The sequence below is a fragment of the Pristis pectinata genome, chromosome 3, assembly GCF_009764475.1.
Source record: "Pristis pectinata isolate sPriPec2 chromosome 3, sPriPec2.1.pri, whole genome shotgun sequence".
In the NCBI taxonomy this organism is placed as follows: Eukaryota; Metazoa; Chordata; class Chondrichthyes; order Rhinopristiformes; family Pristidae; genus Pristis; species Pristis pectinata.
In genome coordinates, this window is record NC_067407.1 from 123,460,820 (window position 1) to 123,478,721 (window position 17,902).

Consider the following 17,902-nt stretch of genomic DNA (forward strand, 5'->3'; position numbering starts at 1 on the left):
AGCCATGTGTTACGGAGAACAGGCAGGAATGTAGCTGAGACTGAGATCAGCTCAGCCATGAGTTTGTTGAATGGCAGAGTAGGTTCAAAGGGCTGAGGTGCTCTCCCGTTTCTTATGTTCTTTTGTTCTCAGGATCCCTTTTGAAGACTCAGCGGCAGCAAGTGGAACAGAGCAACAAACAATCTGCCAGAGGAACTCATTAGGTTGAGATGCATGCTGGGTTTCGACCCAAAACATCAACAATTCATTTCCTCCCACAGATGCTGCTCGACTGGCTGAGTTCCTCCAGCAGATTGTTCTAAATTCCAGCACCTGCAGTCTTCTGTGTCTCTATAAGTGGAATGCAGTTTGAACTTGAACAGAACTCTCCAGTCCTCCCAATCACCAACAAGCGTTCAGTTGCTGAAATGAGTGTGCTTTTTAAAACCTTTCCAGGAAATCAGGAAGAGCAAGGGTGCTCCTCACATCTCAGCAGAGGATCCAATCCAGCCTCCTCCCAATTACTTTTTGCCTATCCCAACCTGCTCCTCTCAGCATGTACCCAACGACTAACCATCGGCATCACTGCAGCCTGAAACTGATGTTAGGTTCACTGGGGATGTGGAGCAACTCTCCAGAGCTCACTGGCCTGAATAAAATGGAGGCCGAGCACTGGTGTGAGCTACTGCATTGCCAGTGTTTGTTCAAGGAATACCATAGTTTCAGAATGGCCTAATAATAAAAGTCCTTCATAATAAAAGGCACAATTTTCATCTTTAACTCTCCTGGCGCAAAATAGGTCTGTGTGCTTGGTTCAGCACCTATTTCAAAGATTCATGGTTTCCCATCCACGCAATTTATTGAACATCAAGTCACAAGTCCATGAGTAATGGTGCAATTTTACCTTGAGCAGTACCACGTTGAATGGTAATGAGCATTTAATTGCACATCTTTGTGTAACGGAGACTTATGATTAGCCCAGCAATGTGCAATATAATTTATGTCTTGAACAAGGACCCTGCATCTTGACTCATTTCCAGATCAGTTAATCTCGACTGTTTCTGACAGACTGCCTGCCTTCTGTCCTTTATTTAAAACCATTGTTTAAACTCATGTTTTATATGTTTGCCAAAACATGAAAAGCTTTCCCAAGTAATCTGCACCATTATTTTTTTCCTCAGCGATACACAAGCCTTTAAATGCCAAAAGGGGAAAAAAACTTCCTCAAGTTGTTTCAGTGATTGATTTCAAGTGCCAGAGGCATGCTGGCTATTTTGGCACATTAATGGACTGCTCACTTCATACCTCTGTGGATGCAATACTGCTGCTGGAAGCCAGTATTAACTCTCAGATGTAGGTGTGATGAGTTTATTAGGAACGTCAGCCAGGTGCTTCTGGTGCTACTGTTACAACTTTTCTTTGGCAATTTGTTGATGGTCATGTCTGTCTGACCATCAAACATTGCTGACTGAATCTATCTGTACACATTATCCAGCAAAGGCCTCTTCTTCATGCACTAAATGAGACCCCTCCTTCCCAGTTTGAATGTACAAGTGCAAAGTAACCTGCTATGTAGAGCAGATTTTACTCATCGAAAAGCATATGTTCTTTGATTGCAGTCACCAGGTTTAAGATAAGATATCTTTATTAGTCACATGTACATCAAAACACACAGTGAAATGAATCTTTTGCGTAGGGTATTCTGGGGGCAGCCTGCAAGTGTCGCCACGCTTCTGGCGCCAACATAGCATGCCCACAATTTCCTAACCTGTACGTCTTTGGAATGTGGGAGGAAACCGGGGCACCCGGAGGAAACCCACGCAGACACAGGGAGAATGTACAAACTCCTTACAGACAGCGGCCAAAATTGAACCCAGGTCGCTGGCACTGTAATAGCGTTATGATAACTGCTACACTACCGTGCCTGCCTGAAGGTTTAGATGCCTTCAGACATTGTGAGCAGTAAACTGGGTTGTGCTGAGTCCATCGTTTTGAAACCCGGGTCTGTGACGTGCATGCAGAATTCCGAGAGGAGGTGCTCAGCATGCCATCTTGACAAGGAAGCTTGTATGTGTGACCCTAATGATTGCTAGTGGCAGACAGAGCAAACTGATCGTGAAGTTGTACTAAACATTGGTTAGGCCGCACGAGGAGTATTGTGTGCAATTCTTATCACCAGGCTATAGGAAGGACATGGTTAAGCTAAGTTGCAGAAAAGATTCACAAGGATGTTGCCTTCTTTGGAGGGCTTGAGTTATCAGGATAGGCTGGGTCTGCTTTCCCTGGAGTGAAGGAGGCTTAGGGGTGACATAAAAAAGGTATATAAAATGATGAGAGTCATAAATAGGGGAGATAGCCAGTGTCTGTTTCCCATAGTAGGGGTGTCTAAAACTAGAGGGCATCGTTTAAGGTGAGGGGGAGGAGATTTAAAGAAGATCTGAGGGATAAATTTTTCACACAAAGAGTAGTTAATATGTGGAATGAGCTGCCAGAGCAGGTAGTGGAGGCAGGCACAGTAGCAACATTTATTGGTATTAGTATTGGTTTATTATTGTCACTTGTACTGAGGTACAGTGAAAAACTTGTCTTGCATACTGATTGTACAGGTCAATTCATTACACAGTGCAGTTACATTGAGGTATTACAGAGTGCATTGAGGTAGTACAAGTATAAACAATAACAGTACAGAGTAAAGTGTCACAGCTACAGAGAAAGTACATTGCAGGTAGACAATAAGCTGCAAGGTCACAAGGTAAATCGTGAGGTCAGAGTCCATCTCATCGTATAAGGGAACCTTTCAATAGTCTTATCACAGTAGGATAGAAGCTGTCCTTAAACCTGGTGGTACATGCCCTCAGGCTCCTATATCTTCTACCCGATGGAAGAGGAGAGAAGAGAGAATGACCCGGGTGGGTGGGGTCTTTAATTATGCTGGCTGCTTCACCAAGGCAGCTTGACATGTACTTGAATGTGCAGGACATAGAGGGATCTGGAATTAAAGCAGGGAAGTGGGATCGGTATAGCTAGGTGTGATGGTCAGCATAGACATGGTAAGCCGAGGAGCCTGTTTCTATGTTGTATAACTCTATGACTCTATGTAGTGATCTTCCCACAGATGTGGCCTGACCTACTAAATATTTCCAGCATTTTCTGTTTTTATTTTAGATCATGAAGTGAATCTGTGTATAATTCTGACTTAACACCAGTGCTGCCAATTCTAAACCCATGGTTCAGCTATCTTAACCTGGTTCAGCTATGAAGGACAATGAAATCTTGCTCTCTCCCCGTTTTTCCCCACCATTGCTATCTCCCACCAGTTATCAACACTACTTAAAGGGTTGATGATCTACCTATGGTTATTTACTGGATTATTTCTTCTTAGTGCTGGCATGAGTGCATGTGATTTGGGAGATATTATAAAAAGCTAATGTTTGAATAGTCCACAGAGAGTAACTGCGCTTGTACTGAGATAGGATCTTTGCCATTGAGGAGAATTTGCTGAAACAGGTAGGTCAGACCTAGTAGGTTTTCCACAAGGAATTGTTCATGATTGTAAGAATGAAGAATGGCCATGTTGAGGAGGACAAGCTGCCAGAAAGAGGAAGAGAAGAAGGCTTCTCACCCAAAAAGCCATAGGATACTTAAGGATTAATTCTGTTACCTCAGCCTCAGCAAGGTCCAATGTATGTGACATCTGTGCTTCACTAAAGAGATTGTGACTGAAAACTGCAACTTCAACTTCATAGCATTGGGCTTGGCAGTCTGGTTTGAGTAAATGCCAGTGCATGCTTGGTGCAAATTGTTGGATGCCATTCTTACAATGGCCCTAGGTGTGTGAAGGTGAGGTCAAACATGTGGATGAAAGGGCCTTGGTACTGGTTGATAGAGATCAATGTAGGTTAGTGAGGTGATTGTGATAGTGGGGCAGGGAAGGGGATGAACTGAGTAATGAATGTAGCTGTTGGTGCAGAAATATCAGTTGAAGATGAAATAACTTACTTGTGTCAGAAACATCTTTTAAACATCTTGTGCCATGAATGTCACTCTACCTGCAATTACAGGACAACAGATGTGCTTTGGTAACCTCTCCACTATAGCTCCAAACAGGTATTACAATGGGGTGAGGAACTTCTCAAGAATCTTCTCAGTTCCTTGAGAATGACCTGCTTCCATTTTAGTTCTGAAGTTTCCGATGCAGCCAATGGCTTGGGCAGGATTAGGCATCATTACCACGGTTTGCAACAGGACACGTAGGATCAGATTTCTGGAGTGGTGCAATTAAACCTGGAAGCCAACATAATTACCTTTGATATGCAACAGCATGTGGTTTGATATCTAGGTGTTGCCTGGGCTGCTGAGGCCAATTATAGTTCTTTAACTTTCCCAGCACTCCCGGCTGAGACAGGAAAGGTATAGATTGGGTTCAGTCAGTGACGTTCTGTGTCTGTGTGGCTCTGTTCCTCTCTGCCTTATCCAGTTGAGTCACTGAGGTAGCACAGACCTGTGTGTTTGATCCTTTATGCCTATAATTGTGTTCTTATCTGGTTAGTCATGTGGATCTTTATAAAATGAGTTAATCATCACTGCTTTAATTACTAATAGAATCTGTTGCACAGATGTATTGCTGCTGGTTAAAATATGACATCCAATTTCTGCATGAGTCTGCTTCTAATTTTCTCATTCTGATTTCTCTAAGAGTGCTCCTATCACAAAGTTTACAACTCCTCAGCACCAATCCTTGTCAAGTCTTGCTCCTGTACTCCTGCAGGCCCCCTGGGCTCCAACACAACAATTCCAAGACTGTTACTTTCATTGCACTTTCTGTCATGGCCTTATTCTGCATGTACCCAACCAACTGTGCATTGTAATGGGAAGAGTATCATCTCTTGGGCAGTCCCTCAAGAATGACTTGCCTCCATTCCAGTTCTGTAGATTCTGATGTGGCCAATGGTTTGGGCAGGATTAGACTGAATGGGACATGGTGGTCTGATGCATAAGCATGACTTGCACTCCCCCAGCCGCCCCACTATTACCAACAGCACCAATTATTTGGGAAATCTTGTCTAGCCTAACATGCTTCATCTCACACTCCAATCCTCTGCCTCATTATGGTGCTTAAGAGGCTTTTAGACCAGCACTTGAATATGCAAGGAATGGATGGATATGAATCATGTTAAGGCAGCAGAGATTTAGTTTAATTTGGCATCATGTTCAGCACAAACATCATGAACCAAAGGCATTGTCCCTGTGCTGTACTGTTCTATGTTCTATGTTCTCATGCCAAAAGGATATGGATTCTAAACTGAAGCTGAACTTCAGGCCCAAAGCCCTGGAAGATCATATCCTACTAAGTTCCTAACTCAGGAAAGGGAGATTGGTAATCAAAAGCAAAGGAGAAGGGTACTTTATAGGGTAAGTATACCTTTAAGAATACGATTAGGTAGCTGGTCCCTGTCAGTAAATAGTTCTAATTTTTTTCTTCATGATATAGGAAGCACTTTCAGAAGTACATCCTGCCTCCAGATTGGGAGCTTAATAAACCACTATGTGCCAGATAAAATGGACTTTGTGCAGCAGAATTCTTGGTCCTTAGAGCCAAGGTGATGGTAGCTTTTCCCAAACTCAGTGAAACTAGATGAAACACTGGGCAAACTAATTTGTTATGGATTCACAGTGAGCATGTTCTATAAATCTCAGTATAATACCGACACATTGTGGTCTCACCAGTTTAGTGAATTATGAATATTTATTAGATGTAGATTGATGTTAATGATCTGACTGACTAAAGTAATTTTACAGAGGATGCTTGTCGCTGACGGAGGAAGATATTTTCATTTAACAGGTTAAGACGGATGTATAGCAGATCTGACAAGTAAAAGAGAAGAGCAAGCAATGCATCTTTGGGATTGAGCTGGTAGGCCTGGCAGTGAAAGATTGGGATTGAAACAATCCCGAGTGACATACTTGGAAATCTGATAATGTATCTGAGACAGACAATTTTGCTGCACTCTGGAGCAGTGTATGTGACTGATCAGTCATCCTGAATTCCTAATGAGCAGAAAAAGTGGCAACTCATTACTAGAGGCTGTGATTCCGACCCATGGACTCCAGATAATCCTTTAAATTAATGCTGCAGCATTAAACATTGCAAGTTTACCAGTGATCTGGGCTGACAAGCTGCACGGTTTCAGCTCATTAAAAAAACAGTTTGTGAATGAAAATCAGAAAACTACAGATGCTGGAAATCTGAAATAAAAACCTAAAATGCTGGAAAACCTCAATATGTCAGGCAGCATCTGTGGAAAGAGAAAGAGTTAATGTTTCAGGTTTGGGACTCTTCATCAAAACTGATCACTTGTTAGTATAAATTCCTTATAAACCCTGCCCACAATACATCCTGTTCATTATCTGGCAATACATTCTCCAGCAATACACTCTGCTTCTTCCCACCCTTCCACAATACACCCTGCCCAGAATACACTCTCTCATTATGCACTAACTATACATCTCCATGGCTTACACCCTGCCTGTAATACACCCTGTCCACAACACATTTCCTGCTATACACCCTCTCGCTGTACAACTCCCTGGCTTCACACCTTGTCTGTACTACATCCCTCTAGATATACATCTTCTATTCATAGACCCCTGCTGCCCATACCGTGCTCTTAACACACCCCGCCACTTATGTACCTTACCTGCTATACATTGGGCCAGATCATGTTGCTTCACCAAGCCTACCACCCTGACACTCAGACCTTGTGCTGGCCTACTGCCCTCACTTATTACCTCTGGATGCAGAATGCTAGATGAGCTATCAGGATCTGTGCTGGGGCCCTTGTTGTTTGTGATATATAATTAATGACTTGGATGTGAATGTAGGAGCTATCCTTAGTAAGTTTGCAAATGATAGGTGACTTGGTGGAGCTGTGGACAGTGAAGAAAGTTGTCTCAGGCTACTGCAGGGTATAGATCAGATGGAAAGTTGGGTGGAGAGTTGGCAGATGGAATTTAATTCTGACAAAGTGCACTTTGTGAAGTTAAATAGGGGTAGGACATGTACAATAACTTATGGGGTGCAAAGTAACGTCGATAAACTGAGGTATTTGAGGGGAAAGTTTTTTTCCACAGAGAATGATTGATATCTGGAGCTCACTGCCAGAGAAGATGGTGGAATCAAATACAATCACTACATTTCAGTGAGATTTAGAGAGGCACTTAAATAGGTAAGGCATAGTAGGATACAGAATTGGTGTGGGCAAATGGGATTATTGCAACTCCAACCATCATAGACTCGCTATTACAGACGTCTCAAGTGTACTCTTATAACTTAATGTCTCAACCTGAAAAATTCCTGCTATTTGCAGACTCCACTCCCTCTAAGCAGTTTGTACGTTCTCCCCGTGTCTGCGTGGGTTTCCTCCGGGTGCTCCAGTTTCCTTCCACATTCCAAAGACATATGGGTTAGGAAGTTGTGGGCATGTTATGTTGGCGCCAGAAGCGTGGCGACACTTGCGGGCTGCCCCCAGAACACTCTACGCAAAAGATGCATTTCACTGTGTGTTTTGATGTACATGTGACTAATAAAGATATCTTACATTCATAATTTACAGACACCATTTTGTACTCAAATTATATTTACAAACTTGACCCACAGTACAGAGCCCACACATTATGGACTTGCTATTTATAGACTCCATGCTGTAAAAACACAATACTTAAAGACACATCCTCCACACTCAAAATTTACAGATGCAACCCACAATACACTCAGTCTTTACAGACTCCACCTGCCGTACACTGGTTATTCACAGCTCCCACCTACTTTATACTATTTACAGACCTGTTCTGCTAGACTCTCACTATTTACAGAATTCACCCACTATACTCTTGTTATTTGCAAACTCTATTTGCTATGTACTCACTATTTACAGACACTATCCGCTATTCACATGCTTTTCAGACTCCCCCATTGTACACTTTCTATTTGCAGACCCCACCGGCTATATACTCACTATTTAATGACTCCACTGGCTATTTACAGTATCCACCTACTACACACTTGCTATTTACAGACACCACCCTTCATACATTCACCATTTACAGAGCCCCAACACTATACACTCACTATATATAAATTCCACCTGATATACATACACTATATACAAACCCCATTTACTCTATACTTACTGATTACAGACCCCATCTGCTATACACTCACTACTTAGACTCCACTGGCTACGTTATAGAAGGCACCCACTACGCACTCGCTGTTGACAGACCCCATCCCTTATGCACTCACAATTTACAGAGCCCACACGTGATATACTTACTATATACAAACTCCATCTGCGGTACATTTGCTATTTACAGAGCCCACTCGCTATACCTCGTTACTTACAGGCTGTCCCTAGGCTACGAACATCTGACTTATGGACACCCCTACACACAAACGAGCTCCCATAATCTTACTAAATGCAAAAGTCTGACGCACGTACGTACGTTTGTTCCTACGAATGGCAAGACTAGTTTATTCTCTCTCTCTCCAGTTTTAGTAATTGTTCTTTCTTATCAGCCTTATGTGCTTTTCATACCATTCTTACAATACTGTGGGGATATGGTTACATGGGGAGTGAATTTTGTGTGTTTTCCAACATATGAACAAAATCAACGAATGGATGTCTGTGAAAACGGAACCTATTCGTTACTCAGGGACTTCCTGTACAAGCTCCATCCACTGGACGCTCACTATTTAAAGACTTCCTCTGTCATAGACTCATTTGATATGTAAATCAACATTAATGCATGTGGCTCTATTTTACTAGAGATTATACCACATGAGCGTAGCACACCACTAAAATGAAAGCAGTTAATAAAATGACAGTTATTTTGCTGATTATATCATGCTTCAGGGTAATTGATGATAAACACAGAGCTTCAGAATAAACCGATTTACATGTGGATTGTTACAGCAACCTTCCTTTCTACCATATTTCTGATTAGATTTCCCAAAGTGGAAGCTGCTCATTGGCAGTCAGGAAGTGAAACGGGCTTGTTAAACATCACATGCTGCACAACACTGTTTTCAGCCAATTTCGGCCCTTAGTTTTTTTTTCATTCTGTTTGTTGCAGCAAGCAACCTTTCCACCTCCGTGTTACCATGGAGCAGAACCAGCTGTGAAGCAAGGTTTGCCCTGCAGTGGAAATCTCAGCAGGCTTGTGTTCATGGAACTTTTCACTGTGCTGACACTGTGCCACCAGCTGTCAATGGGCAATTTATTATTCATTCTTTTCCTTCTGAATTGTCATCAGTTGTGTTTGATAGTTTCCACCTCTGGCTGCTGCCACTAATGTTGTCAGATTGTTCTGTTATATTTGGACAATTGCCAGACTAAGCAAGAAATGTACAGCTAAGATACATACCACTTTAGACAGAGGGCTTCTAAGTCCTGGTAACTTCAAAACTTTAGCGGTTAGCGTACGCTTTACAGCGCCAGCGACCTGGGTTCAATTCTGGCTGCTGTCTGTAAGGAGTTTGTACGTTCTCCCCTTGTCTGCTTGTGTTTCCTCTGGGAGCTCTGGTTTCCTCCCACATTCCAAACATGTACGAGTTATGAAGTTGTAGGCATGCTATGTTGGCGCCACTTGCGGGCTGCCCCCAGAACACTCTAGCAAAAGATGCACTTCACTGTGTGTTTCAATGTACATGTGACTAATAAAGGCATCTTATCTTAAAACTTCATTCCATTTATGGTGGTAAAATTCCCTTTGTCTGTAGGTTCGTACAGTCCTAAAGCTATTGGACCATTGTCTACCTTACACACTCCCTCCACAGAACAGTGTGGGTTTAGAGCCAGTTAATGGTCTTTTGGTTAACTCTCAAAAAATGTCTCTATAAATACCTGCTTAGAAACAGGGGTAGGCACATTCTGCAGTGATGGAAATAATCTACGGGCTATTTTCTGAAGATTGGAGGGGAGGTGCTTCTGAAAAAACAGCAGGTCATGATCAAAAAGTTGACACATAAGAACGAATTTTCAATATTGTAATTACCTGAGAGCAATCATGAAATATGCATGATCCCAGGGGATTAACTTGATGATGTGAGCTGCAGAGATACATTCAGAATCAATCTGAAGGTTTGCAGCATTGGTGATAGGACACAGGGAACACTTGCAAAGGACAAAATTACAAGGCACACAGCCAGAAAAGTTGCAGTTCATGTTTTTGACTGGCACAAGATGGGAGTCATTGAAGGAAAGGCAAAGTAAGGCCTGTACTGTCAACACAAAGTTAAGCCAACAGTTTGACACATGCAGCAATATTGGCTGATCATGGAATAGCATTCCATCAGACAAATGAGTTCACGTTTGAATGAGATCCATTATTGTTGATGGCACAGTGCAGTCATCTGGATCAAGGAGAATAGGGCTGAGAGGGAGTAATAAATCAGCCATGATTAAATGGCGAAGCAGACTCAATGGGCCAAATAGCCTAAACCTGCTTCTATGTCTTATCGTCTTATGGTCTAAGCAGAGGTCATGTTAAGAGTAAATGGGAAAAATGATCTTGAAAGACTGAAGGGTCTCTTCTTGAACACCCCTCTCTGGCCTTCTGCCTGCTCTGGATCTTTCCATCTCTAACTGCCTACGGGACATTAACCGTCTCGACTTCACCACTCCCCTCACCTATTCCAACCTCACCCAGTCTGAAATACACTGCTCTCCACTTTCTCTGTACAAATCCTAACCTCACCATCAAACCCACAGAGAAGGGTGGTGCTGCTGTAGTCTGGCAGATTGACCTCTACCTTGCCGAAGCCAGTCTGCAGCTCTCGGACACCTCCTCCTACTTACCCCTCAACCAGGACCTGACTAAGGAGCATCAGGCCACTGTCTCCCGCACCGTCACCGACCTCATCACCTCTGGAGATCTCCCCTCTACAGCCTCCAACCTCCTGACCAAGATCCACAAACCTAACTGCCCCAGTAGGCCCATTGTTTCTGCCTGCACCTGCCCCACTGAATTCATAAACTCATATGGTGCCCACATGTTTATTTATCTGAATTGTTTAATTGGCATTGACATTCTGCCGACATTTCACTCCCATCTCAGCATCAATTATGCATGTGTACATGAAGGGTCAGCTTGAAAGATACATCTGGTACTGCAATACCACAATGGCAACAGAGAGTCATCCTCCCCATCCTGCTTTAGGGTTCCAAGGTGCAATCCGAGAACTTTCGATTAGTGAAATCTATTACAGAAGTTTTGCATTCACTTCAATTACAGCAATATCCATTGTTGAGCAATTATCTAGCTCTGTCTGAAATGGTCAGAGCCTGGAGGCTACTGTTCCTTCCTTACGTGGAAACCTTGATCAATCACGCCAAAGGTCTGCACATTATCATCAATGGTTTGCCTCAGTTCCAGAGTTGAAAGTTGAGTTCAGAACACAAGACAATCAGAGCAAGAGGAAGTCACTTGGCGCCTCAAGCCTGCCCCACCATTCAATATGATCATGGCTGATTTATGTTGGTTCCCCATAACCCTTGATTCCTCGATCTTTCAAATATTTATCTGTCTCCACCCTATATATGTCTAATGATCTAGCCTGCACCACCCTCGGGGGCAGAGAGTTCCAGAGATTCCCTACTCTCTGAGAGAAGAAATTTCTACGTTTTGAACGATTGGTCTCTTATTTTGCAGCTATGTCCCCTTGTTCATGACTCTTCCACTAGTGGAAACATCTCAACATCTACCCCGTCAAGCCCCCATGGGATCTTGGAGACACAAGTGACTGCAGATCCTTGAGCCCTGATGCTGGGTTTCACACTGAAACGTCAACAGTTCCTTTCCCCCAACAGATGCTGCTCAACCCGCCTAGTTCCTCCAGCAGATTGTTTTTTTGTTTGTTGCCACTTAGGATATTATTTGTTTGAATAAGGTCACCTTTTATTCTCCTAAACTCCAAGGAATAAAGACCTGTCTCACTGATCTGTTACTCAAAATAGCAGTGAGCATGGGATAGGATTTCCTTGTAGTAGGTTGCAGACACTGCTATGCCCTGAAATAGGGGCAAGTGACTAAAATAAGGGCAAGACTTCTGATTTGATGAAGAGTTTCCATTTCCTTTTGAGGTGACAAGCCAGCTGGTTTCTTTCAGACTTCTGCCAACAGGTTGGCCATTGGGTAGCTAACAGTGGCAAGCCAGTTGTTTCACTCCTCGGGTCAGACTAAACCTTCTTCAACCTATGACTGTTGTATGATTGGGCGACACTCAGATGCAGCAGGTAGTGCAGCTCCCTGCATGGATTTTCTCCACGCGCTTCGGTTTCCTCCCACATCCCAGAGAAGTACTGGTTGTTAGCTGAATTGACTACCGTAAATTATTCCCAGTGAAAATGGATGGTAGAAGAATTTTCGGGTGGTGGTGTTAATGGGCATGTATGACAGAATAGGTTATAAGGAATTAAGAGGGTAATGGGATTGATGAGATTGCTCCGAGAGCTGACAGAGACTCGATGGGATAAATAGCCTCCTTCTCAATCATAAGGATGAAATTATATGAAAAAATAGGTTATCAGCTCAGTCTACATTCTTATTTTCTCTTGTTAAAAAGTCAACTGTACTGTATATAACAATACTGTTTTTAATGGTTTATGGCTTATGGTATTGTTGGATTTTGAAATTAATTATATGCTTAATGAGCCTCTTATATCCATGCATCAGTATCACCAAAATACTTAGGAATAATCAGCAAATGGAAATAGCAAACAAGCATAAATCAGTGCACAGGGTCAGTGAATTCACTAATGCATCCCTGGATCAAATAATCAAAGTCACAGAGGGGAGGGAATGCTGCATGAATGTCAAGAGTACTTGAACTGGTAAAATGAACTCCTGCATTGTGACATCCAGTGCATTGATGAAGATATGAAATAAAAACATTAACTGTTGATAAATTTGCCTCTTTCCTTTGAAAGAGTGGAGTGCACTAGAAAGCATGTCCCAGCCAAAATACAAGACTTGACCATGTGCTTCTACTGTTAGAGTTTCTTGACTGCTATATACTGTCTCATAAGGGCATATGTAGCAAACAACCTTATGTATTCAGAAGAACAAAATGTAGCCCATTGTTTCCCGAAATATTTTTTGGGCTTCTGTCACAGTTAAAGTATGTGCCATGTTAATTCAAAGAACCATCTTAATAACTGGTGTTATCACCAGGAGTAATAGTTGTTCTGCTTTGCCCCTTGTGTGGGTAGTAAACATACCTATAATCTGAGCCTCCAGGGCTATGCATTATGTAAACTATCCCAGCCCCATTGATTCAGGTCCAAGATAAAAGTTGGCTGTCCCTGTTATTGAATGTCATGGTAATTGCTACCTCTCCTCCCATTCCTCATGCCCAGACCCTCCTCAAGAAACTCTCTCTCCTGTTATTTAGAGATATTTGAGATTAATTCTTTTAAATTTAACTCATAATTCTGCATTTGCAATTCATTATCATTATGTGAAATTTATTAAGACCTATTGAAATATGATATGCATACTAATACTTAATTGTCAGCAGGTTAATTATACCTTAATGAACATTTAATCTTGGTAAAATCTCAATACTTCTCATGTTGTTCTGTGAACAGTGGAAGCACTGCACCTTGGAACACTGATGGCAGCTCATGGCTATTTCTTCCCAATCTCAGACCATGTACTGACGCTGAAAGATGATGGAACTTTCTACAGATTCCAGGTGGGCTGATGCAAAGTTATTGTCGAAATGCAAAACTGAGCCTTTTTTTCTTTTATTTGATTTATAATCTCTGTTAAATTTGCTGCACTTTTAATTACAATGACAACTTGCAATGATTAAGCGCTTTCAACATAACAGAAGTGTCCCAGGATATTATCACGTGAAGAGTCACATTCAATATCTTGGCAGATGACCAAAAAGTTAGATAAAGCATCCCAAAGGAAGAAAGAGAAGCAGAAAGATAGAGATAGTAAAAGTGTGGATTCCGAAGCTTTGGCAACTGAAGGCATGGTTGTCAATGATGGAGCAATTAAATTTGGGGATGTTCAGATAGACAGAATTAGACCACAGATATCCTGGAGGGTTTAGGACTGGAGGAGATTATTGAGATATGGAGAACTGAGACCATTGTGTAATTTGAAAGGAAGGAAGGGTATTGTAAAATTGAAATGTTACTTAACTGGAAACCAGGGTCCATCAGCAAGTACAGGCTGATCAGAGGTAAAATCTTGGTGAACAGAGGCTTGGATGGGCAACAGAGTAGAAGTGGAGGGGAGGGGGTCACCTAGGAATGCTTTGGAATAGTCAGTTCCAGAGACAGAGTACGTTGGTGAGGGTTTCAGCAGGAGATGAGCAGTGACTACGGTGGAGTAGGTGAAGTCACAGAGGAGGAATTAAATGGTCTATATTAACAGCCATGTATGAAGTCCATAAGACTATAAGAAATAAGGACAGGAGGAGGTAACTCAGCTCCCAAAGCCTGCTCCACTGTTCAATAGAATTATAGCTGATCTGACTTCCTCAGATCCACTTTTCAAAGCATAATTTGGGGTCAAATATAACACAAAGGTTAAGAACAGTCTGGTTCAGTTTCAGACGGTTGTCAGGGAAGTGAGTAGAGCTGATGACAAGAGAAAAGAGTTTGTACGAGGAACCAAAGACCAATGTTTTGTTCCTACCAATGAGAAAATCACTATTGAAGGTGATTCTCCAGCAAAGGCTTGATAGATAAGGATGAAATCAAGAGAAAGTGGTCCCACCAAATGGGTCTACAGTGGAAGGGTATGGTGTGGTCAATCATTTGAAACAGGCAGGTCAGGAATGACAGGGAGGGTTAGATTATCTTTATTGCATTCAAAATAGGGCATAACCAATGACTGTGCATAGCAGGGTATCTTGAATAAGATTAATTGATCTGTCAGTTTGTATTTTATGGTAACACACCTATCAGAATCCTTGTTGTTCCTTCGTCATTGTGTCTAATGCTTGGAACTCTCGGCCCAGCCATACTGTGGAAATGCTTTCTCCAGAAGGATTTCAATGGTTCAAGAAGGTAGCTCACCACCACCTTGTCTCTGAGCAGTAATGGATAGGCAAAAAAAAAACTGGCCTCAGCAGCTATTCCGTAAATGAACAAAAAGCTTTGATCCATTTTAATTCTTTGCTCCTTTAACCTTGTAAAGTTCTAATAATGGATGGAGATCATTTTTGACCACTTTCGACAGGCTTTCAAAACTTAGACCACAAGACCATGAATAAGGTCATTCGACCCATCGAGTCCGCTCCGCCATTCAATCATGGTTGATTTATTTTTCCCTCTCAACCCCATTCTCCTGCCTTCTCCCTGTAACCTTTGACATGCTTACTAATCAAGAACCTATCAACCTGCACTTTAAATATACCCAGTGACTTGGCTCCACAGCCGTCTGTGACAATGAATTCCATAGATTCTCCACCCTCTGGCTAAAGAAATTCCTCCTCATCTCTGTTCTAAAGGGACGTCCTTCTCTTCTGAGGCTGTGCCCTCTAGTCCTGGACTCTCTCACTACTGGAAACATCCTCTCCACGTCCACTCTATCCAGGACTTTCAATATTCAGTATGTTTCAATGAGATCTCCCCTCATCCTTCTAAACTCCAGTGAGTACAGGCCCAGAGCCATCAAATGCTCCTCATACATTAACCCTTTCATTCCTGGGATCATTCTTGTAAACCTCCTCTGGACCCGCTCCAATGCCAGCACATCCATCCTTAGATATGGGGCCCAAAGCTGTTCACAATACACCAAATGTAGTCTGACCAATGCCTTATAAAGCCTCAGCATTACATCCTTGATTTTATATTCTAGTCCTCTCGAAATGAATGCGAACATTGCATTTGCCTTCCTTACTACTGACTCAACCTGCAAGTTAACCTTTAGGGAATCCTGCACTAGGACTCCCAAGTCTCTTTGCACCTCCAATTTCTGAATTCTCTCCCCGTTTAGAAAATAATCTATACCTTTATTCCTTCTACCAAAGTGCATGACCATACACTTCCCTATGCTGTATTTCATCTGACACTTCTTTGCCCATTCTCCCAACCTATCCAAATCCTTCTGCAGACTCCCTGCCTCCTCACACTTCCTGCCCCTCCATCTTTCTTTATATCATCCACAAATTTGGCCACAAAGCCATCATCCAGATCATTAACATATAACGTGAAAAGTAGCGGACTCAACACCAGCCCCTGCGGAACACCACTAGTCACCGGCAGCCAACCAGAAAAGGCCCCCTTTATTCCCACTCTCTGCCTTCTGTCAGTCAGCCAATCTTCTATCCATGCTAGTACCTTTCCTGTAATACCATGGGCTCCTATCTTGTTTAGCAGCCTCATGTGCGGCACCTTGTCAAAGGCCTTCTGAAAATCCAGTCTTGGTAAGTAGAAATCCAGTCTTGCAAAGTAGATCTTTGTATCAGTGATGTCTAAATGGGATTTGCACACAACTTGCCTTTACAGGAAAGGTTCAGTGGCTTCCATGCACTCATGTGCCATGGATACAGAAGTGTCAACAACAATTTTGGCTTGCTGCCTTCTAAATCTTATTTGAAAATGGCCCTCCAAGCCCAAAGGTATGCACACTCCTGTCCCAGTGATGTGCTTAAATTCGCAGTGAGGTTGCAAATTGGCAAACTATGGCTCAGAATTTAAAGATCTGTAGCTGAGTGAATCTGGTAATTATAAGAATAGAAGTAGGCCATTCAGCCCCTCTAGACTTATACTATCCAATGGCTGATTTCAATCCTAACACAATTACTTGCCTCAACTCTATATCCCTTGATACCCTTGGCTGTTAAAAAAGTCTCATCTTCAATATTATTAATTAAGTGTGATTGAGTTATGGCTGAACCATCTTTTCCATGAAGAAGATTTTCTCAATTTCTCTCTTGAATGGCCTATCTCTCATTGCTAGGAAGAAAAATTTTGTCTGTTCACTCAACTGGACCAGCCACATCAATACTGTAGCTGTGAGAGCAGTCAGAGGCTGGATATCCTGTGGTGATCAAGTTACCTCCTGACACCACAAAGGAGCAAAGTCTTTTCACTCGCCTGGATGAGTGCAAAAAAGCACAAGGAGCTTAACACCATCCAGGACAAAGCAGCCCACTTGATTCATCCACAATTCTATATGTTCTTTCTCTCCACCACCAGTATTGCAGTGTGTACTATCGACAAACTGCACTGTAGTTCCCATCTAGGCTCGTCCAACCCATGACCTCAACACCAAGAAGGAAAAAGCCTTTGGGTGCATGGGAAAACCATTACCTGCAAGTTGTACACCATCCTCATGTGGAAATATATCACTGACCGTTCATCATCACTGGTTGTAAGTCCTGGAACTCCTGGAAAGGACAAGGGAAGCAGGCGCCATCTGCAGGTTTCCTTCCGAGTCGCACTCCAACCATTCTTTTTGTTGTTCCTTCACTGTCACAGGGTCTAAATCCTGGAACTCTACGCTGTGGGACTACCTTACTTGTGCAGTTCAAGGCAGTGGCTTACCCCCCACTTGCCATGGGATAGCTAGGGATGGGCAATAAATGCTGGCTTTGCCACTGATGCTCAGATGCTAAAAATGAATGAATGAAACGAAATGCTATAACTTCCTCCGAATATCTTGAAAGTCTAAGTTAAATTACCCCTTAATCTTCTCCAGGGTACATACATGCGGTTCTTTCCTCACAATCTAGCCCTTTTGTTGCTGACCATTTTAGTTAGGTTTAACATTCATCAGTTAGCCACATCCAAATCTAAAAAAAAAGATAACAGAGAAAATGCAGGAAGTACTCAGCACGGCAGGCAGCATCTGTAGAGAAAGAAAGAGTTACTGTTTCAGGTCAATAATTGCTAATTAA

At 42.4% G+C, this 17,902-nt stretch overlaps 1 protein-coding gene across 4 annotated transcripts in view; it reads left to right on the top strand.

Moving 5' to 3' along the window:
* Positions 1–17,902, top strand: part of LOC127568408 (regulator of G-protein signaling 7) — a 365,436-nt gene that overhangs the window by 284,172 nt on the left and 63,362 nt on the right. For all 4 annotated transcript variants that reach the window (XM_052012099.1, XM_052012101.1, XM_052012100.1 and 1 more), the window contains one exon: positions 13,626–13,732. In XM_052012099.1, the coding sequence (XP_051868059.1) occupies positions 13,626–13,732 (107 nt within the window). The remainder of the gene's footprint in view (positions 1–13,625; positions 13,733–17,902) is intronic.